Here is a 22,614-nt window from a genome sequence, read left to right as displayed (position 1 = left end):
TACTTGGAGCTTGGCATCGGGTAGACTTTTTGTGCATTGATCATGCATGGTGGGCCCACAATATGAACGTTAGTGATCATTGAATCATGGCCCCTACTTGTACAAACATATAAGTAATTTTTTTCTATAGATGCGACCTTCCATTGACCTCTACTTTTTTAGTATTTTTACTTGAAAATTAGTTATATTTTCGTTTAAAATTTTCTTTTTGTACTTGAAAAATCTACTTTCATAATATTAGTTCTAGTTCGTATGAAATAAAATGCATAAAAATGCATCAAAGGTGCTAATTTTTTTTTTTTTTTTTAAAGTAATTCAATAGAAACTAGAGCAAAGGCATAGGACGGACTATTCTCACTATCCTTCATATCCCCACCGTGAGTTTGTGAGAAATCTATTTTACTTATGCGTTGTGCCTGCTCGTGCTGTAACATGGGCAAAAAATGAGGCAGATCCAAAACTCGAGTGGACCACACAACATCAAAAGGTGTGGATTGAACGTACAACATTGAAACATTTGCAGGGCCTTGTAAGTTTTGGATCAGGCTAATATTTTTGGGTTTTCAGTTCATCCCAGTGGGAATGATGTTACGAGCGATTTAGATGGCATATAAACATTAGAGTGGACCCTAATTTAGATGGCATATAAACGTAAGAGTGGACCCGGGAAGGATTCAACGGTAGTCATTTTTCTCTTCACTTTTTCCTGTCATGTGGTCCACTTGAGTATTGGATTTTCCTCATTTTTTGGATCATCCCTTACATGCGCTGGAAAAACGGATGGACGGAGTGGATTTCTCAAAACCGGTACGGTGGACCCCACTAGCTTCCGGAGTGGCAGGCAATCCGCGTCCACGTCCAAGAAGAGAAAAGCTTTGATGCTCTGGCGGACCGCTATGGATGATACGCAGGCAATTAGAAATAACTTATAAATTGCATATGTGGGACACAATTAATTTAAAGCTAACTGTCCAAATTATCAGATTTAGTTTAGATGCGACATGACCCAAAAATTAAGTTTATCTGATTATCTGTCCACCGCATTTGCGGACAATTTATTGGACGGTTAAAAATGTAGAATATCCAGTGGTCTTTTTTCACCAAGCAAGCGTCCACGCATCAGATGTTAGGATCCTTCCAACAGTCTGATTTTAGGATAGTAAGTTAAGGGCAGTAGATTCCATTGTCTAGTTTGAGTTAATATATGCCAAATAAACAATTACTGAGCGCCTGCGTATCAAACGTAACAGGCTGCCAGAGTAATAGATACAAGATACCGTGGCTGTCCGACCTTATCCCGCACTCTCTCAGCCTTTCCCTCCACAAACAGATCCTCTCACTAAAAGCATAGAGGAACAGAGAAAAGAAAAAAGGAAATTTTGAAAATCAGCAAATGAAATCTGGAAATTCCCTCCAATTTCTCCGTTCTCGGCTCTGAAAATCGTAATTCTCATAATTTAAGACCACCCATTTTCCTACTTTCGCCAAAAAAAAAAAATGGCGGGACGGTCATTTCCAACGCCTCCTGTGAAAAACTCACCATCGTTTTCTCCATTTTCTTCCAAATTTGTGCTTCTCCAAAGCAATTTCCACCCGAAATCTGAACTGGGTGCCTCTTATTTTCTCAAAGATCCCCACCAATTTCACGATTCGGGAGCGAAAACCTCAAAATTAGGCGGTCTGAGGACGCGTCGATTGCGTCCAGTGGCATCTATTGGAGGTCTGCTGAGTGGGTTTTTTAAGGGGACTGACACGGGGGAGTCGACGAGGCAGCAGTATTCGGGAACCGTTGATTTGATCAATGGGTTGGAGGCGGAAATGTCGCGGCTGTCAGATTTGGAGTTGAGAGAGAGGACGACTGTGTTGAAAGAACGGGCCCGGCAAGGAGACTCCTTGGATTCTATCTTACCCGTAAGCTTGAATTTTGCTTGGATGATTTACTTTTGCTGGGTTTATATAATATTTTAAATGGATTTGAAGTTCTTTTTTTTTTTCCTTATTGGTATTGCTAGAAAGGAAGGTACGAACGTATAGAAGATAATGTCAGTTCGTAATACCAGAACGTGTTCCATGTTGTATCATTTTCTCTTCTATATTCTCTATCATTGAAAACTTCATTACAGATCTTTGAAAAAAAGAAAGGTGGAGAACAAATTTTGGATTATATTCTCCATCTTGATTGAATGTTGGATTGTCAAAGTTTATATTCGTAGTGTTGGAAAAGATCTATTGGAAAGGCCAAATGTATTGGTGTGATTTGTTATTAGTTGGGAGGAATTCTAAGGCGTTGATGCATCAGGACATGGAGTGTCATAATGAGCTCAGTACATTCAAGTGGGGGTAGTACATACTATGATTGATGTGCCCCACCATGAATGGGGGTTGCCCCAAACCTCTCACAGGATGTAAGTGTTGGGAAACCACACACCTTTCCCTTTTCTGTGCAAATCATTGGGATTAACAATATAAAAATTAATAGATGATAATCACTTCCAACACAGGCAAGCAAATAATCAAACAAGTAGGGTGCAAGTGACACAAAGATTTTTATGTGGAAAACCCTTTCATGTGAAGGGAAAAACCACAATACCTAGTCCGACAACATCCACTATAGTACAATAATGGATGATATAAGTCTTCTCTAGTCTTAACTAGAAGATTCCAACATGAAAAGAACAACCTTTTTTTAATAGACAAATTCATCACCAAAGATGGATATAAGTAAACAAGAGAGGTACTACCTCACCAATTTGGGATGGAATTTCGTTTATAGAAGGCTCTTGATCTTCTTTTTCTACAAAAAAAAAAAAAAAAGAAAAGAAAAGAAAAAAAGAAAAACCTTTCCTCTCTCTCAAAATGTATTGCAAGACCTCTAGGGCAAAAAGCCCATTTTTCTTCTTTTCATCCCCCCCAAGGGGTGGGGCCCACTACTGATGGGGTTGAACCACCCATGGCATATGTGCACATGCACAATAATCTCTCCCTCCAGACACATGAGGAGGGTATCAACAAATACAAACACTCATCTGCCATCCATACCAGCCAAGCTTCTGCAGAGCTCCTACTCCTTTAGAATAACCTTAGTCATCATATCCGATGGATTCCGATTGGCGTGGATCTTCTCAAGTTGTAGCAACTTTTGTTCAAGAGTATTTGAATCCAATGATACCTTACATCTATGTGCTTGGACTTGGAATGTAGATGGATTTTTACTGAGGTTAATGGCATTTTGACTATTACAATAAACAACATAATTGTCTTGCGTCAAGCCAAGTTCTTGAAAGAACATCTTCATCCACAACATTTCCTTGTAAGCTTCAGTGCAATATACTCAACCTTTATATTAGATAAGGCAACACACTTTTATAACTTTGACAGTTATAATACTACTCCCCTTGCAAAAGTAAGCATATACCCTAATGTTGACTTTCTAGAGTCAATGTCTCCTCCCATGTCTGTATTTGTATAGCCTTCTAACGTAGGCTTACCACCTTTAAAGCATAAACACACTTTGGATGAACCCCCGAGAGATCTAAGAATCCACTTAACTGCTTCCCAGTACTCTTTGGTAGGATTTGCAAGAAATATGCTAACAAAACTAACTACGTGTGTGATGTCGGGCCTTGTGCATACTATGGTATACATCAAACTTCCTACCGTTGATGCATAAGGTATTTTCTTCATTTCTTTTTCTTTCTCACTTGAGGGGCTTTGCTTGTTACTCAACTTAAAGTGGCCTGCAAGTGGAGAACTGACAAATTTTGCCTTGTCCATATGGAACCTTTCAAGCACTTTCTCAATGTACCTTTTTTGTGATAACCACAGCTTGCCAACCTTCCTATTACGAGAGATCTTCATGCTCATAATTTGTTGTGTTGGTCCTAAGTCCTTTATGGCAAAGGTCTTGCTTAACTCCTTTTTCAACCTATCAATTTTGCCAGTATCCCGACCAACAATTAGCATATCATCAATGTAGAGTAAAATAATAATAAAATCACCCTCAGTTCTTTTTTATTTCTAATAAATGCGCAATGGTTTGAAACGGTTCTTTTATACCCATGGTCCACCATGAATGAATCAAAATTTTTGTACCATTGCCTTGGGGCTTGTTTTAGTCCACAGGGGCTCTTCCTCAACTTGCAAATCATATGCTCCTTGTCTTTGACATTGAAACATTCTAAATGCGCTCTCTCTCTCTCTCTCTCTCTCTCTCTCTCTCTCTCTATATATATATATATATATATATATATATATATATATATATATATATATATATATATATATATATATATATATATATCTTTCTTTAAATTACCATATGAGGGAATGTTGTCTTGATACTTTGTTGCTCAATCTCTAGGTTCATGCTTTTAGCCATACCCATTACAACCCGGATGGATAACATCACCATAGGTGAAAAACTTTCATAAAAGTTGATACATTTCTTTTGCCCAAATCCCTTCATAACCAACCTTGCCTTGTACATTGGCCGTGAGCTCCTCTTGTGTTTTCAATCTGAATGCCCCTTTATTCTTGAGTGCTTTCTTGCCCTTCGGTAGCTTTACCAAGTCATAGGTGTGATTCTTATGCAAGGAATCCATCTCCTCTTGTAGAGCTCTTAGTCACTCCCCTTTATGTTCATTAGTTTAAGCTTCTTGATAGTTCCCTGGTTCATCCCCATCTGTAAGCATGACATACTTATGAGATGAGTATCTCCTAGACGATTAGCTCTCTCTAGTAGACCTTTTCAATTGAGGCTCAATTGGTGGTTCTTGATGGGGTTGTTTCTCCTATTCAACATCACTTATAGGGACATCATCACCAACTATATCTTCTTGGCCCTGCACATCTCCCCTATCATTATGCACCACAGGAGGAAGAACTAGTTCTATATTAATAAGAGCATCTGTAAAGGGCCGAGGTTTTTCAACATTCTCAAAATAACCAATTATTTGGTCGTCAAGAAAGACCGCATCCCTACTTCTGATCACCTTCTTGTCAATTGGGTATCATAATCTGTAGCCAAATTTTCATTTGCATAGCTCAAGAAGATACACTATTTTGCATTGTCATCAAGTTTGGACCGCCCATCGATAGCTATATGTATAAATGTTCAACAATTAAACACTTGTAAGTGTTCATAAGAAACATTTTTCCCAATCCATACCCCTTCTACAACATCTCCATTCGAATGAGCCGAATGAGATAGATTAATTAAGTAACACGCAGTGCGCATTACTTTTCACCCAAAATGATCAAGGTAATTTTGCCTATGAGAGCATACATTCGATTCTTTTCATAATATATTTATCATTTTTGTTATGCCATTGTGTTGTAGAGTCTTGGGAACATATTGCTCATGTCAAATTTTAAGGCCTCCACAATACTACTCAAATTGTCCAACATATTCGCCACGTTATCTATGCGAATACACTTCAATAGTTTACCTGTTTCCATTTTCACCATAGCATGAAAATGTTTAAAAATATCTAAAACCTAATATTTAGCTTCCAAAGCATATGCCTACATTGTTTAAAAATATCTAAAACCTAATATTTAGCTTCCAAAGCATATGCCTACACTTTTCTAGAAGCATCATCTATAAAAGTAGCAAAATAAGAAGCACCACCAAGAGATTTGACTTTCATAGTATCACAAACGTTAAAATAAACTAATTCCAAAATTCCTTTGATGAGTATTTGTATGAAATGAAACCCCGTGTTTTTTTCGAACCAAGCAATGAACACAACTATTTGAATGTATGCCTTTTATGTCAATGAGTTGCTTCTTGGTGATGATTTATGAGCCCTTCTTGCTCATGTGACTCAACCGCTTGTACCACAAATTAATAGAATAATCCGTCTTTGATGTGTTCACCTCGACCCTACATAGTTATGCTTGCGTATTGTATAAAGTGCAGAACCTCTTTCCTCTTGTCAGCACAAGAGATCCTTTTGTAATCTTCCATTGTCCAGTACCAACGTGATTGTTGTAGGCCTATAGCCTTCCTCATCTGGCTTTCCTGCATAAATTAAATTTAGACGGAGGTCTGGTACATGTCTCACATATTTAAAAACCATTTTGTACCCAACATTTGGTTTCAATACACACATTACCCATCCCCACAATTTTTGAAGAGCCACTGTTACTCATCCTTACAACACCAAAGTCTCCTGACTTGTAAGATGTGAAGCAGTCATTGTAAGGAATAATGCGATATGAGGTACCGATATCGATCACCCAGTTATGTCTTGACATGCAAAATGAATGCAAGATTTTTCACAATTGAAGAGAATTATAATATTGCCATTTGAAGCAATAGAGGTCGTATTTTTATCATTCAATTTATCAACATCATTTTCTTTCCTTTTCTCATTCTTGGGCTTTCAGCACTCATTTTTGTAGTGAGTCAACTTGCCGCAATTATAAAAGTTAATATCCTTTCTTTACTTGGATGAACCTCTTGACTTCTCACGGTAGTGAGGCTTTCTACTCCTACTTCTCCCCTAATTTTCTATGAGAAGTGCCTTTAGTTGAGTGGAACTCAGGGATTTTCTTCTTGTTTCCTTATTCAACAAACTTGTTGTTACTTGAATCATGGTAACAACTCAATTTGAAGTAGAGTTACTTAGAGATACTACTAAGGTCTCCCAACTGCCAGCAAAGAACTGAGTAGTAACAAAGCCTGCAATTCATCATCTAGCATCATCTTCATAGAGGAGAGCTTATTAATAATATTCTGCATCTCATTCAGATGCTCGACGATCGAGTTACCTTCTTTGTACTACAAATTCACAAGCTTCCTAATCAAGAAAGCCTTGTTGCTTACGGTTTCTCTGTTATACAACCCTTTCAATTTCTTCCAAAATGAGTGTGTTGAGGTTTTCATAGATACATGATGGAAAACATTGTCATCTAGCCATTGCCCAATAAATCCAACTGATTTCTGATCAAGCTTCTTCCATTCATCATCGGACATGTTCTTTGGTTTAGCCCCATCACCATCTACGGTCCATACAAGTCCTTGCAATACAATAGGTCTTCCATTTTAGCTTTCCATATCATCCAATTATTCCCGTTCAAACTAATCATATGACTTGTGCTTATCTCCATGATTCACACACGAAAAATAATTAGAGCCAACCCTCTTTGATATTGCTTGTTGGGAAACCGCATACATTTCCCTTCTATGTGCAAATTAATGTGATTGATGTGCATGTGCATGTGTGCCATGAGTGGTCCAACCCCATTACTAGTGGCCCCACCCCTTGGTTGGATGAAAAGAAAGAAAAAAGGGCCTTTTTTCCCTCGAGATCTTGCAGCACATTTTGAGAGAGAAAAAGGGAAAAGGGGGAAAAAAGAAGAAGAGAAAGGTGGTTTTTTTTGTAGGAGAAGAAGAAGATCAAGAGCCTTCTAGAAATCTTTGGGTCCAGATTCGTGAGGATCAATCCACAACGTTGGGTCCTTTTTGGGTTCTTTGTTCCATTCCAAATTGGTGAGAAAGTTCACCCCTCTCGTTTGCTTGTATCCATCTTTAGCTATAAATTTGTGTGTGTGTGTGTGTGTGTGTGTGTGTGTGTGTGTGTATAAAGGTTGTTCTTTTGATGTTGGAATCCTCTAGTTGAGACTAGAAAAGACTTGTATCATCCATTATTATACTATAGTGGATTTTGTTGGACTAGGTCTGTGGTTTTTCCCTTCACATGGAAGAGTTTTTTTGAAGGGTTTTCTACGTAAAAATGTCTCTTGCACCCTACTTGTTTGATTATTTGTCTTCTCGTGGTGGACGTGATTATCATCAATTAATTTTTGTATTGTTAATCCCATTGATTTGCATATAGAAGGAAAAGGTGTGTGACTTCCCAACAATAAGATCCCAAACCTCTTGTAAGTCAGTGGCCAAAAAAAAAAGGCCAGTTCAGATGGCTATGATCTTCAATTTGGGAGTTTTTGGGGCATCTACCGTTCAAGGTGGGTAGATTGGATTAGTAGCATGGAACTTTGAGAAACCTGTCGGATGTGGAATTGCTTATCTTTATGAACCTATTAAGTAGACTGAGTGAAGTGCATGTTGATATCTTGGCTGAGGATAGGAGAGGTGGAGGTGACCGAGCAGCAATTTCCCGGCGAAGTTGCTCTATTCATTTTGCTGGATTGCACTGGTGACCCCCTCCTTGCACTTTGGTTTTGGGGGCTCCTGTGTACCCAAGGGTCAAGGCATTTGCTTGGGTCGCTACAGTAAACAAAATGTCAACACTAGATAATTTAAATAAATGGAACATGGCCCTCCCCAGTATGTGTCTCACGTGCACAAAATAGGAAGAATCCATCGATCCCTTGTTCATTTGTTGTAGTGTAGTAAAAGAGGTCTGGAATCTTTCCTTATTTGCTTTGAAATTCCATGCATATCCAATAGATCCGTTGGGATCTGATGATGGAATGGCAGCGCAGCCCGTTCAGTGAAAGAAAGGGGATCTTGTGGATCATGGTGTTATTCGGAATTTTACAGGGATTGTGGAAAGAGGGGAATTGAAGAATCTTTGAGGACAAAGATGCTTTGGTTAGCTCACTTAAAAGAAGATACTTGGCTATGATAACCATTTGTGCAAACCCAAGGCTGGATTTTTGAGGTCTATGTTGGATCTTATGAGAGTGAAGTGGCTATAGGCTGTATTTCCAGGGTAGAGGCTTTGGAGCTCCTTGTTATGGCTCTTTTTCGGCTTTCTATGTCAGATGCAAGTGGAGCGAAGAGAGGGTCACTTATTGCTAGCCTCTTTTGTAGCTTTTCTATTCTGGATCATCAAACCATTGGGCCCTTTTACCAGACTTGTAAATCAAGGGGCCTTTCACATCTTGATGCGTTGGGACCCTATATTAACTCATGAGGCAGAATGGTTGTTTCTTTTTTAATTTTGTTCTTTTCTCTCCTAAAGCAGAGTCGAGAGTTTTTCATTTTCTATTGAGTGGTGATGAATTTATCTTTAAATAAAAAATTAAAAATTAAAAATTAAAATTTTTTTTAAAAAAAACCTCTTTTGACTCAATTGGTGATCAAATGGGAACTATTCTTTTAGACTTGATTCATCTTTTCTTCTTTTCTTCTTTTTTTTTTTTCCTTTTTCTCTCCTAAATCAAAGTGGAGGGTTTTTCATTTTCTATTAAGTGGTGATGAATGTTTTTTTAACCCTCTTTTGACTTGATTGGTGATCAGAAAGGAATTAATCTTTTAGTCTTGATGCATCTTTGTTACTTTCCTAGATTTATTGCTCATGATATCTAATTATAAGGGCCATAGATGCTTAATGCTTACTGAAGAAAGTGGTGGGCTTTGGTTGGCAGGAAGCATTCGCTGTTGTAAGAGAAGCTTCAAAACGAGTTTTGGGCCTTCGTCCTTTTGATGTACAACTGATAGGTACACTCACTATTCCTTCACTGAATGTTACGTTTGGTCATCTTGTGCTGAAAGGATCTCAGAACGACTATTGCTTCAGGAGATGGAGTGTAACAAATTAGCACAGGTTACAAATCTAATGTGTTGGCATTATGAAATAATAGACTGGGAAACTTCATTGTATTGCACTAAAAAATATTCATTTTTTTTTTCAGTTTTTGTTAGTTGTCAGTCACATTTCTAAGTTGTATATGTGCATAGAGACTGTCAACATAGATTGCGTTCAGGACCGTGGTATGGGAAATGATTGTTATTTTGTTGTAGCTGCAAACCAGACCCATTGAAGACCCCAACCATTTTGAACGATGCATTTTATATCGGAAAGAACTAAGGGCTTGTTTGGCGGTATGGATTTGGAATGCTTCGGAATCCAAATCAAAATCCTCTAGAATCTAGGTGATTTCAATTCTTTGGTTGTGTTTAGCAACTTGGATTTGGAATCCCCTGGAATCTAGAAATTTTGTTTGGTAGCCTGGATTTGGAACTAATGATGAATCTTGTATCTATTCGCAAGATAATAAATTTAATGAAGTAAATTTCCTTTAAATATTCCAAATTGATATACATGTGTGACATGTGAGACAATCATTGTAATAAGCCCATTGAAAGAATGAATTGCCCCAAAATGAGGCAATTTCAAGCCTTATGTGACCCAAAAAAGTAGACCCACGAATTTTACAGTTTAAGCAGAACCCCATATGTAAAAAATAAAAAAATAAAAACCATAACACTAGTTTTATAGTTGAAACCCACTGTGAAGATGACTTGGCCTAGAAATCAGGCCAATCCATGTGATGGCCACCAGGTGGATGGTTTCGATCACAAGGAACATTGGCCATAGTTTATATGTGAGCCTACACTTCAATCAATGCTCTCTCTCTCTCTCTCTCTCTCTCTCTCTCTCTCTCTCTCTCTCTCTCTCTCTCAAATCAGGCCAATCCATGTGATGGCCACCAGGTGGATGGTTTCGATCACAAGGAACATTGGCCATAGTTTATATGTGAGCCTATACTTCAATCAATGCTCTCTCTCTCTCTCTCTCTCTCAGTGTTTTAAATAGCGAATAACGTGTTGCATAGCGTTCACCCCTTATAAGCGTGAGGCATAAGCTACATGCAACTTCTAGATTTTTAATCAAGGTGCATGGTTGCACCAATGTCATGATATTCTATACCAGATTAGACTGATTAATAACGAAATTAAACAAAAATTCATGATATTTGGTGAAGCAAAATGCAACCTAAAGTAATAGGAAATCGCAATGATTAAGTATAACGGTAACGAAAGAGCAATTAAACTGATTTAATATTGTTATTTATATTATTTTACTAAAAGCATTAAAACGGTTAACTAATTTTTATTGGAAATGGAAAAATGTAACAAATCATTAAAAACACCATGTGAGCTACATAGCATGTAGCATAGTCTACGTAGCGTGTAGCATATGCAAATTATGATGTAGTGCAGGCTACATGCGACTTGAGCTATTTTCATGAGGTATGCAGTGTTACGTCTATGCTACACTACATAGCGTAGCTATTTAAAACATTGATATGAATACACACACACACACACACAGAGAGAGAGAGAGAGAGAGAGAGAGAGAGGTATTCAAAATTGGTTACGTAACGGTAACGGTCATAACCGTTAAGCGTTATGGGGTTGAAATGGCCGTAACGGTTGTTACAGAAAAAACAGGCCGTAAAGGCCTTGTAACGGTCCCATAATAGTTTATTCAAAAAAAAAGGGGCCGTAACGGCCGTTACGGCCTGTATCATAACGGTAACGGTGTTGGCCATTACGCCCACCGTTACCGTTTTGGAACACCGAGAGAGAGAGAGAGAGAGAGAGAGAGAGAGAGAGCCTTTTAAAGAGGCACCTTGCAACAGTAAAAAAAGCTGTTGGAAAGGATTCGAACTCCTCCCGTTTATGTTTCTTGTCTTTTTGAAGGGACTTCAAAAGGTGAAGAAATCGAGGATTTGGATTCCTCTTGAATCCATTTACACCCAAATCCATGCTGCCAAATGCCCCCAGATTCCCAATTTCTCTCAAGTACATGCTGCCAAACAAGCCCTAAGGGTCTTCTTATCCAAGGGCATTACTTAATAGGATCACGGTTGAAAATGTAGTGCTTTTGGACCAATGTTTTTATTTGTCACATTTACAATTCGTTTTTGTTGTTTGGAAGGTGGCATGGTTCTTCACAAGGGTGAGATTGCTGAAATGAGGACTGGAGAAGGAAAGACTCTTGTTGCTGTACTGCCAGCTTATTTGAATGCTTTAAGTGGGAAAGGAGTTCATGTTGTTACTGTGAATGATTATCTGGCCCGGCGTGACTGCGAGTGGGTTGGTCAAGTTCCTCGATTCTTGGGACTGCAGGTTGGCCTAATCCAACGTATGTCACATCCTTTTAGTTATTTGTGTTTGTTTGTTTTTTTTTTCCCCTTCATATGACCCAACGCAGCATGTTATTTGAAGGATATAATTCTGAGTCATTGGTGTTCGTTCGATGCTTTTCTCATTGATTAAAGAACCTATATTTGTTCAGCCTTTTTTCTTGATAAGTGGCAATTGATTAATTACTGAATGAAACATGAAGGAATGTTACAATAGGGGCTGAAAATCTCCATATATAAATGCCTTTCTAGACACCCCCTCCCTGGGGCGTTGGCCACCTCATTCGTGATGCACCTTGTCCACGCATCCCACAAATTGGACCTGACTTGACAAACATATGATAGATTTTTCAAACATAGGCTATCCGATTGGATTGTGTGGCCCACAAATCCAATTGGATTGCTCTTTGTGCCAACCGATTGAACTCTAGGACCCACATGTCCAATTGGTTGGTATTTATAGGCCCATATATCAACCAGTTTGCTGTTTTGGTCTATGCACAAACAGAACTGTGGTAATGTATCCAATTTCTAGAAATGAATCCGAATGGTTAATATAGATGGAGATATAGTTGGATTAGAACTCTTTATTTATGTTTCCTTGTTTGACTTTTATTTCTTTCCTTAGTTTGAAAGGTTGTAATTGGATTATTTTAGGAAACTTTATATGGGCAATAGGAGATTGGATAAAGGATCTTTGTAGAGGCTTTTTTTTCGGAACCTTCTTGGGAGGGATTGAAGCCTATATATAGGCATATAGGGCCATATGTATGCTTACACTATTTGCTTATTATTGAATGTTAGTTTCTTTTGAGAATGGTTGTTTTTAGTTCCAACAATTAGAAGGCTGTTGGAATTATCCAACAGACTGATTATTTGGGCTTATCATCAGTCGTTTGGCATCTTAAGGGAATTTGAGCTTCACCATAACTATGTCTATATCTGTAATTTGACTTTGTTGCTGGTAGCTTGGGATTCTGTATGAAATCCGAACTCCTGTCTTGTTGCACTGCTCTACGTTAACCTTTTGTTCTATGTGGCTCTGTTATGCATTTTTCTCCTTCAAATACTCTACCATTATTTACCAATTTTTCGTATTTTGGAGTCATTGTACTTGCAAGTTTCTTTCTTTCTCCTGCTTGTTTTATTAGTTTTCATGTAATTTGTGTGCTGCAAATTGCTTTGTATCTTGATGATGAATATGGTGTATGTTGGCAGAGAATATGTCAAGTGAACAAAGGAGAGAAAATTACAATTGCGACATAACGTATGTCACCAACAGTGAGCTCGGTTTTGATTACTTGAGAGACAATCTTGCCACGGAAAGTAAATTTTCCATATACCATGATTTCTTTTTAATAATCTTTCCATTTACTGCATGTCAACCGAGGGAAAATATCAATATTTACATTTCTTCTACTTCTTGAGAACTTCTCCTTACCGAAGTTGATTTTCTGTTGGTTTTGCAGAGTGTTGAAGAGCTTGTTCTGCGGGGTTTCAATTACTGTGTGATCGACGAGGTTGATTCCATTCTAATTGATGAAGCAAGAACACCTCTCATCATCTCGGGACCCGCAGAAAAACCAAGTGATCGATACTACAAAGCTGCAAAGATGGCTGCAGCCTTTGAGCGAGATATTCATTACACTGTAAGCAATGAACTTCTCCATATTCTTTCATATTCTTTGATGGTCTGTGGTAATTACATGCAGCAGGTTCTTTGGTGTCATTAACATGCACAAATTGTGTTGTCTTGACCATTGGTTTATAGTAAATGTTTTCATTGTGGTCATCACACACCCAAGGTCTTGTAAATTGTAACTTCCCAGAGAAAAAAAAAAAGAAAAAAAAGAAGAAGACAAGGCACATTGCTATTTGGTTAGTGGTAGGTTTCATTGGACAGATGCAAAAGCATTTTGTATTCACACTTTCTTTTATTTCAGGTTGATGAAAAGCAAAAAACTGTTTTACTTACGGAACAAGGCTATGAGGATGCTGAAGAAATTTTGGATGTAAAAGATCTATACGATCCTCGGGAGCAATGGGCATCGTATGTTTTGAATGCAATAAAAGCAAAGGAACTCTTTCTCAGAGATGTAAACTACATTGTCCGTGGGAAGGAGGTTCTTATTGTGGATGAATTTACTGGCCGAGTCATGCAGGTCAGTCTCCTCATCTGGCTGGCCCTTGTGTTTTGAAGGGATATTTCATTATCGAGCCTTTCCTTTTTGTAGTTGGAATTATTTTGTTTTCTCTATAATGGGATTTCATGCATGTCCTTTGTTATTTTGTTGTGGCAGGGTAGGCGGTGGAGCGATGGACTTCACCAGGCAGTTGAAGCAAAAGAAGGCCTGCCAATCCAAAATGAAACTGTTACTCTGGCATCAATTAGTTATCAAAATTTCTTTCTCCAGGTGGGAATATCTGTATCACTTGTATTTTGGGATTGTTTTAATACTTCAAATCCATGGGTTTTCTACAGGAAATGTAATGATTATCCAATGATAATTTCCCTGCCTGCTGTGGAATTTTGGTATCCTGAAATGGGTTCCTGTTTGGTTAGCCAGTGGAATCCTTGAATTCATTAGACAACTGTCACCTTGTTTCTTGTACCAGAGAATTTTGATTGTGGAAAAGAGTAATGATTACTGTGTGGAATCAACATATCCAAACAGGCAACTATCTTGGAAGTGGAAAACAATTTCCATTTCCATGTGGATTCCATGTATCCAAACACGCTTTTAAGTAGAACAACATTTGCAAACATATCTCCACCTTCTAAACATCTTTATCTGTCTTTGTTAACTGATTTAGTTTCCCAAACTTTGCGGAATGACTGGCACGGCAGCAACTGAAAGCACAGAATTTGAGAGCATCTATAAGCTGAAAGTCACAATTGTGCCCACAAACAAGCCCATGATAAGAAAGGTTTGTTTTCAGAAAACCAATCCTGCTCATGCTCTCCTTTCGTTGAGATTTTGGAAAAGAAAAGCATTGTCTAGCCTTGAAAAAAAAATAAAAAATGAAAAGAAAAGCATTGCATCTAAAGAAGAGTTGCTGTTTCCTTCCATGCTTATCATGGACTGTTGTAGCCAAACAAATGTCTTGTTCAATCATTTTGAACCCAACTCACTCTCTTTTCAGGAGGAGTCAGATGTTGTTTTCAAGGCAACTACTGGAAAATGGCGTGCTGTCGTGGTAGAGATTTCTAGAATGCACAAGACGGGCCGTCCTGTGCTTGTCGGTACAACCAGTGTTGAGCAAAGCGACTCTTTGTCCGAGCAGTTGTGTGAAGCCGGGATTCCTCATGAGGTGGGGTCTATTCAATATTCACAAAGAATGTTATTTTAGGCTGTGTAATGGTTTTCATTTTGCAAAGCCAGTAATATTATTTTTCATCACTGATCCAGATCATCCATTAACCCATCCAAAAAAAGAAAAAAGCAAAAAAGAAAGAGAAAATACTACCAATCAAGTTCAGTGATTTTGGTAACATTTGGTTTTTGCATTTGAAAAATCCTCTATTAACTGGGAGTTTTTCATCTGAAGGTTCTCAACGCTAAACCGGAAAATGTGGAGAGGGAAGCAGAAATTGTAGCTCAAAGTGGCCGTCTTGGGGCAGTAACAATTGCTACGAATATGGCAGGACGTGGAACAGACATCATCCTTGGTGGAAATGCTGAGTTTATGGCAAGGTTAAAGCTACGTGAAATGCTTATGCCAAGGTAGCATCGATGCATCTATTCACCTTGCAGTTCTCTGGTTTTTTTTTTTTTCTTCCCAGTTTTACAGCATGAGATTTGATCCGTTTCTGAATTGCAAGAAACCTGGCCTGTTTGGATTGGTGGAAATCAAAAAGTGGAGGAAAGGAAAATGTCACATCATATGAAAACTGTGGAAATGGAAAAGATTTACTTTTCTTTAGGTCAGAGAGTTGAAAAGGAAATGACCCTTTTCTGAGTAAATATGAGGAAAAGGAAATTGATTTCCTCAATGCTCTTGTCGGAAACTGGCACATTCAAGGAAGTCGATTTCCTTTCCTCAATTACTTTTGATTTACACCAATCTAAACAGTCCCCAAAGAGAAGAAATGCTCTTCAACTTCATCTGCATCATTTGAACTTGAATCATGCTAGCAGTCATGTAATCATACTGTTTCTAAGATGATATGAATGCTACAGAGTTGTTAAACCGACCGAAGGGGGGTTTGTATCTGTGAAAAAGCTTCCTCCGAGAAAGACTTGGAAGGTGAGGTTCTGATTTTCTGTGTATTCAAGATTGGTTTCGGTGGAGGGATTTAGCATTGTATGATCTCATTGTTCTGTAACATTGCTGTGGGACTTTCAGGTCAATGAAAATTTATTTCCATGTGAACTCTCTAAAGGCAAGATTTCATTGGCTGAGGATGCAGTGAATTTAGCTGTCAAAACATGGGGCCAAAGATCATTGACTGAGCTTGAAGCTGAAGAGAGACTTTCATATTCATGTGAAAAGGTGAATACTGATGTCTTCTTACCAGTATATGCAATCAGTTTTTCTAATCGGAAGTGCATGTGCAATAGAAGAAATGGAGATGTGCCTCTGGAATTTTGTGTGATCGCCGTGTACCATTTAAACTGATAGGGAAATCTTCTAGGATAGCTATAAAACCAGCCATGCTTATGGGATGTTGAGCAGCCAAGGAACAAGATGTTCATAGGATGAGTATAGCTGAAATGAGGATGTTGAGATGGATGAGTGGCATGATGAGAAAGGATAGAATTAGAAATGAATGCATTCGAGGGAACCAAGGAGTAGCACCAATAGGTAATAAGATGGGGGAAAGTAGACTTAGATGGTTTGGTCATGTGCAACTGAGACCAAGAACCGCACCAGTTATGAGTGAGTTGTTACAAGTTGAAGGCTCTAAAAAGGCATGGGGAAGGCCCAAAAAGATGTGGATTGAGGTATTAAGAAAAGATTTGATGACCTATGGTCTAACTAAAGGTATGGCCCTAAATAGAGTGGAACAGTAGAAATCTGGCCCCAATTAATTGGGATAATGATGATGGAAATGAAGGTGCAATAGAAACGGTGGAAGCTTAGTAAACACCTTCAACATTCTTAAGTGGCCTGATCAAATAAATCTGTTATGAAGTGTGAGAACATGTATTGAGTGTTTTCAAATCCTTCAAACGGTAGATGCTCCCAAGTCACTTCATTGGATCTTTGAACATTTGAACGAAAAAATAGAAGACTGCAATTTCAATGGCCCACTACTTTTTCTAATATAAGGAAAGATCCTCTATAGAAAAGTCCAATTTGTGAGAACAGTGATGAGGGAAACATTAGAGGTCCGTTTGGGTAGGGGTTCCTACTAAATCGGGATTAAGCCTAATCCTGATTTTGGTAAGCCCCACACTCACCACTTCAGATTCACCGCCGCTTCGCTCCTCAGGAGAGTATACCATCATTAGTTAGCAGGTCTATTCCCTCAATGTATTCCTATCGGTAGCTCTACTTGATAGTTTAGTTTTCTAGACTTTTGAAAGGACACGTTTCATATGCTGTTCTCTTCTTCTTATGTCCAGTTTTTGCTAACTTTTTACACTTTTAAACTCATCTGTATATCCATTCTTTACCAGAAGGGTGCTACTTGGCATGCCTAACAAAAAATTAATTAAGATGCCAATGAAAATTACAGGGTCCCACCCAGGATGAAGTCATAGCAAAGCTGCGGAGTGCGTTCGTGGAAATTGTTAAAGAGTACAAGATATACACCGAGGAGGAAAGAAAGAAGGTTCTCCCAATTCCTCATGAATAATTATTTTTTTAATGATGATATCATGACAGTGCACACCAAAACTATGTTTGTTCTTAAACTTCTTCAGGTTGTATCGGCGGGTGGGCTTCATGTAGTAGGAACGGAACGCCATGAATCACGGCGAATTGACAATCAGGTAAAAGTTCTAATGCAGGGGCATTTTCACACCAGGCTCAACTGGGGTCGCCTGTGGGATGCAAGGGCACACTCAGGGTGGGCGGGGCCCACGGGGGAGTTCTCGTGTTTGAGACTCCTCACCGAGGGTGATTAATGCGCATTTCACACGGGCTCGAGTGGGGTAGCCTGTGGAATGCAGGGACACACTCGGGGTGGGCAGCCTGTGTAAAGCGGTACCCGTGTGATTTGGGGCCCACGAGGGGGGTTCAGCCGAGGTCCTAACCCATGAGATGTGGGGCCTGGGCTATGAGATAAAGGAATTGATTCGCCATACTCTAACAGTTCGAGCTTTTAGAGGAAGTGGTTAATTGTCCTACATCAAGTTCTAATCTAATTTTGAAGATTTAAAAATTATATATTTTTAATGTTACTAGAACTACGTATTAATTTTGAATAATTAATGCTCCATTTACCTCATCTATGAAATGATATTTCTTTTGATAATTCACTGAACCATCCGTGGAAGTGGCATGTGTACATATTCACTTAGAAACACAAGTGCGCACCTATCTACATATGTATGGATGCATTTTTGGGTCCAAGCAGCCTGTGTGCATGTTGGAACATATGAAGTCCGTAATGTATGGATTTGTATATGTTTGAAATCCAAGTTACAACCATACTATTGACATTTCAAGAACTCTGTGGTTTGAATATTTCGGGGATTTGAGTATGCAGACTGCAGCTGGGCATCCAATGTGTTGATGTTAGCCCACCTTTTTCTCATGAGAAACAGTTCTGTTTTTGTAATATGTCGGTGCCAATTGCCTTAATTTGCATTGTACAGCTTCGTGGTCGCAGTGGCAGGCAAGGGGATCCTGGGAGCTCTCGATTCTTCCTCAGTCTGGAAGATAATATCTTTCGGATCTTTGGCGGAGACCGCATTCAGGTTTGGCTTTGCTTGCTGTTTATCATTTCTCCTCTTTGGAAATTCCACGGCCATATATGATTTGTGGGCGCATAGAATTTGGGAGGATGTATTACTTTGCTCTTAATGGCTTCCTAAAAGTAAAGCAAAATAATAATACTGACAATTTGGTGAAAAGGGGCACCCTCCAGTGGTATGGGTGCCACCTTAAGCTACGGTGGTACCAGGCAGATGTGGGGCCCGTGTGATGCATGCATAAAATCCAGCACGTCCATCATACAAGTCAAGTGCATGTTACCCTCAGAGCCCTAAAATCAGGCTGATCTGCGACTCAGGTGGATCACACCACAGGGAACAATTTGGGATGGAACAGCCACCCTTGATTTGTGTGGAGGGCCCATCGTGTTGTATATATGAAATCCAGACCATTCATGTGGTCTGGATGAAGGGTCAACCCAAAAATCATGCTGTTTCAAATATCAGGTGGGACACTTTATAAATCAAGGGTTGGCGTCGCATCTCACATTGTTCCTTTGTTGTGGCCCACTTGAGTGTTGGATTAGGCTGATTTCTGATACCTGGCAGTAATATGAGGTGACACATCTGATGGACAAGTTGGATGGCTATCATAAATCACATGGGCCCCACATGCCTGGTACCACTCAAGTGCTCCCTTGGTGAAAATAGTTACCTTGGTTATCAACCAGTACCCCATGACTTGCTTTCTTTTCGCTTCATTTTGGAGTCATCTTGCTCATACTACTTGATAGTATGTTCTTATAAAGTGATCTTAACCATGCAAGTGTAGGGTTTAATGAGTGCCTTTAGAGTTGAAGACCTACCGATCGAGTCCAAAATGCTGACCAAAGCATTAGACGAGGCGCAAAGGAAGGTTGAAAACTACTTCTTTGATATCCGGAAGCAGTTATTTGAATATGATGATGTACTAAACAGCCAAAGGGACCGTGTATACACAGAAAGAAGACGAGCACTTGAATCTGACAACCTACAATCTCTTGTTATTGAATATGCAGAATTGACAATGGACGACATTTTAGAGGTAAAAGGTCGTCAACGATCCTGAAGTTGTGCTCACATTTGAATTTGCATCTTCCATCGTTGATTTTTTTTTTTTTTTCCATCATTGAAACTGTTTCAAGTGTGCGCATACAAGGTTTCTACTCATTTTAGCTGAAAAGGGATTTATATAGGTGTTCCTGGTTCCAAAAGTACATGTGGTGCACCATGTCCAAGTCATGGTTGAGATAAGACTCACTTTTGACTTGGGGCAGAAGAAATCAGGAAAATGGAATCCCACTTGGCACAGGTTTCCCTGAATAATAATCATACTCTGATACTTGGGAAACCCGCCAACCACAATTCGGCAGTGCACCCAAGTGCCCCCTTTTTATGTTTCTTAGCTTTGGACTGATTTTATTTTATTTTATTTTATTATTATTTTATTTTTTTTCTGTTGTAAAATATGGCTAGGCAAATATTGGTTCAGATGCTCCCAGAGAAAGCTGGGACCTCAACAAGCTCATTGCAAAACTTCAACAGTAAGAGACATCCCTCATTCTCTATCATACAGTATCATACCTGCTCTGTTTTTTTTGTTTTTTTTTTTTAAAATTAATTTATTTATTTTAAAGTATCATTCCTGCTCAATAGCATTAAATAAGGCCACAATGAATGACAATGTCATACCAGTGTCATGTCTTCTTCTTCTTCTTTCGGTCTTTGTAAGTCTTTGGAAAAGGAAAGTTTTACCCTCTCAAGTCATCTTTTCCTATCTTGACTGATGCGGGGGGTTGCAAATTTCAAACTCACCTGAAATTCCCTTGCTTATTTGCAGGTATTGCTATCTGTTGAATGATTTGACACCGGAGCTGTTGGGAAGTAAGGGCTCGACCTATGAGGAATTACGAGACTACCTTCGTTTCCGGGGGCGAGAAGCATACTTACAGAAGAGGGTCAGCTTTCTTGCGCAGATTGAAATTTATGAATTATTTCCATTGTTGAAGCCTACAAATCTAAATCCATTCAGTGCCAAGTAACATTTTAACGTGTTCTTGCCATAGAAGGCCTAAGACCCCTTTCTATAAGCACACATGGGCACACTCACTCGGCCACACACACACACACTGTGCATTGACACAATAGCAAATCTTATTACCATTATTATCTTATGTATTCTATTTGTAAACCATGGCTCTATTAAATAGTTGCTTTTCTGCATGGATCTTGTGAAATGAAGATTTAGGTAGCCCCATAATCATTTCTCGTCAAGGGTCCTGATCTTTTGTTCCTTCTCAAAAACAATTCAGGATATTGTGGAGAAGCAAGCACCAGGTTTGATGAAGGAAGCTGAGAGATTCCTAATTCTGAGCAACATTGATCGGCTATGGAAGGAACACTTGCAAGCTTTAAAATTCGTCCAGCAAGCTGTGGGTTTGCGGGGATATGCGCAGCGAGACCCTCTTATCGAGTACAAGCTTGAAGGGTACAATCTCTTCTTGGAGATGATGGCACAGATTCGGAGAAATGTTATCTATTCTATCTACCAGGTATATCTCAACACTGAAGCTTACCCCTCATAGTTTTGTTTTGAATATCCAGGCAGTCCTCTTCCAGATCAGTTTCATGCAATGAAACTTCAACTTCTTAGTCGCGATGAGTCGCAGAATGGAGTTGACATTATCATTCTTCCTTTTAGCTCTGAATCAAGTTCTGCAATTGAAATGTTGTTGCATTATTTTTAAGTTTCAATCAAATATTTTGAATTGATTTGCATAATCCAGAGTTGCGGCTACTGGCCTATCTTTTAACAAGTTCAAAACCTCTACTACCTAACAGCCTCTATTAGTGGTGTATTTGGAAATGCTGTTTCTATCAATAGATGGGATGCGCTCTGCCCCAAATTGCGATTGGGATTAGAACTGAAGATACACCCCTTTCGCTAATTCGGGCAGAAAAGCAGGAAAATGTTGTCCTGCTTAATGTTGTTTTCGTTTGCTTTACTGTCCCAAACAGAAGCTGACAGATTCCCACTGAAATCATGAACCAGTCCCAATTAGGCAGTGCTTGAAAATGGGCCGTAAGACCTTGTGGCCAGTATCAGCAACATTAGCTAAGGAAGGTTCCAGCGTGTACAGTAATACATGGGCATGCAACAGATTGACAAGGCGCTTTTGTTTATCTTGAATTTCTTGAATCAATATCCATAGCACATCGCTTCAAATTGGCTTCATCTAATAGCTTCACACACCTTGAGCTATAAGCTTCAAGGAATTGGTTCTGTCATTGTCAAAAATATACCATGTATCTTCATATTACACACTGGAATATCCTTATTTCTGTGGTTTTGACATGTTAATACTGCTTTCATCTTATCATGATTTTTGCAATGCTATTTGGGGTTTGGCCCCATCACTCTCTCCCTGTGGTGTTGAGATATCCAATGTATATTTGCAGTTCCAACCAGTAATGGTGAAGGATCAACGGCGCAATGACATTCCAAGCAAAGCCATATCAAATGGAAGGGGGAGCGATAATGACGCCAATCCAGTTGGTGCAGCAAAGGCATCTCCCTAGGATCTTGATTGGGGTGGTGACTTCATTCAACTGAAAGTTTGGTGAGGTGAAGGACTGCAGCATCTCCCTTGTTTAGTGCATCGGAGCTCAAAGCCTGGGAGACCTCTTTTCAGGCTCCCCAAGACCAAAAATGAAAAGAAAAAATATTTGTTTGTACCATACACCCTTGGATAAGGATTAGATGAGGAAATGTGAAAATTAAACTGAGAAACATTATTCTAAGTATTTGAAAAAAATATATATATATTAGTTTCTGTTTTCTGTGAATCAGCTAATATTTATTTGGAACAGAAGGTAGGAGTCATTGCTCAATTTGTCATTGGTC

At 38.9% G+C, this 22,614-nt stretch overlaps 1 protein-coding gene across 1 annotated transcript; it reads left to right on the top strand.

Annotated features, from left to right (window-relative positions):
* Positions 1-1,297: 1,297 nt before the first annotated feature.
* On the top strand, positions 1,298-22,601 carry LOC131230393 (protein translocase subunit SecA, chloroplastic). The gene is made up of 20 exons (XM_058226297.1): positions 1,298-1,911; positions 9,340-9,412; positions 11,640-11,846; positions 13,066-13,169; positions 13,317-13,496; positions 13,791-14,009; positions 14,148-14,261; positions 14,662-14,775; positions 14,992-15,159; positions 15,397-15,572; positions 16,029-16,095; positions 16,195-16,341; positions 17,531-17,626; positions 17,718-17,786; positions 18,615-18,716; positions 19,504-19,755; positions 20,187-20,254; positions 20,551-20,668; positions 21,023-21,262; positions 22,170-22,601. Exons 1-20 carry the CDS (start codon positions 1,498-1,500, stop codon positions 22,287-22,289), a joined length of 3,048 nt encoding a protein of 1,015 aa, XP_058082280.1. The 5' UTR covers positions 1,298-1,497; the 3' UTR covers positions 22,290-22,601.
* The last annotated feature ends 13 nt before the right edge of the window (positions 22,602-22,614 follow it).

This window comes from Magnolia sinica, chromosome 17, assembly GCF_029962835.1.
Source record: "Magnolia sinica isolate HGM2019 chromosome 17, MsV1, whole genome shotgun sequence".
NCBI classification, from domain to species: domain Eukaryota; kingdom Viridiplantae; phylum Streptophyta; class Magnoliopsida; order Magnoliales; family Magnoliaceae; genus Magnolia; species Magnolia sinica.
The sequence above is the reverse complement of the archived record's forward strand: the minus strand, read 5'-3'. Positions and strand labels throughout refer to the sequence as shown.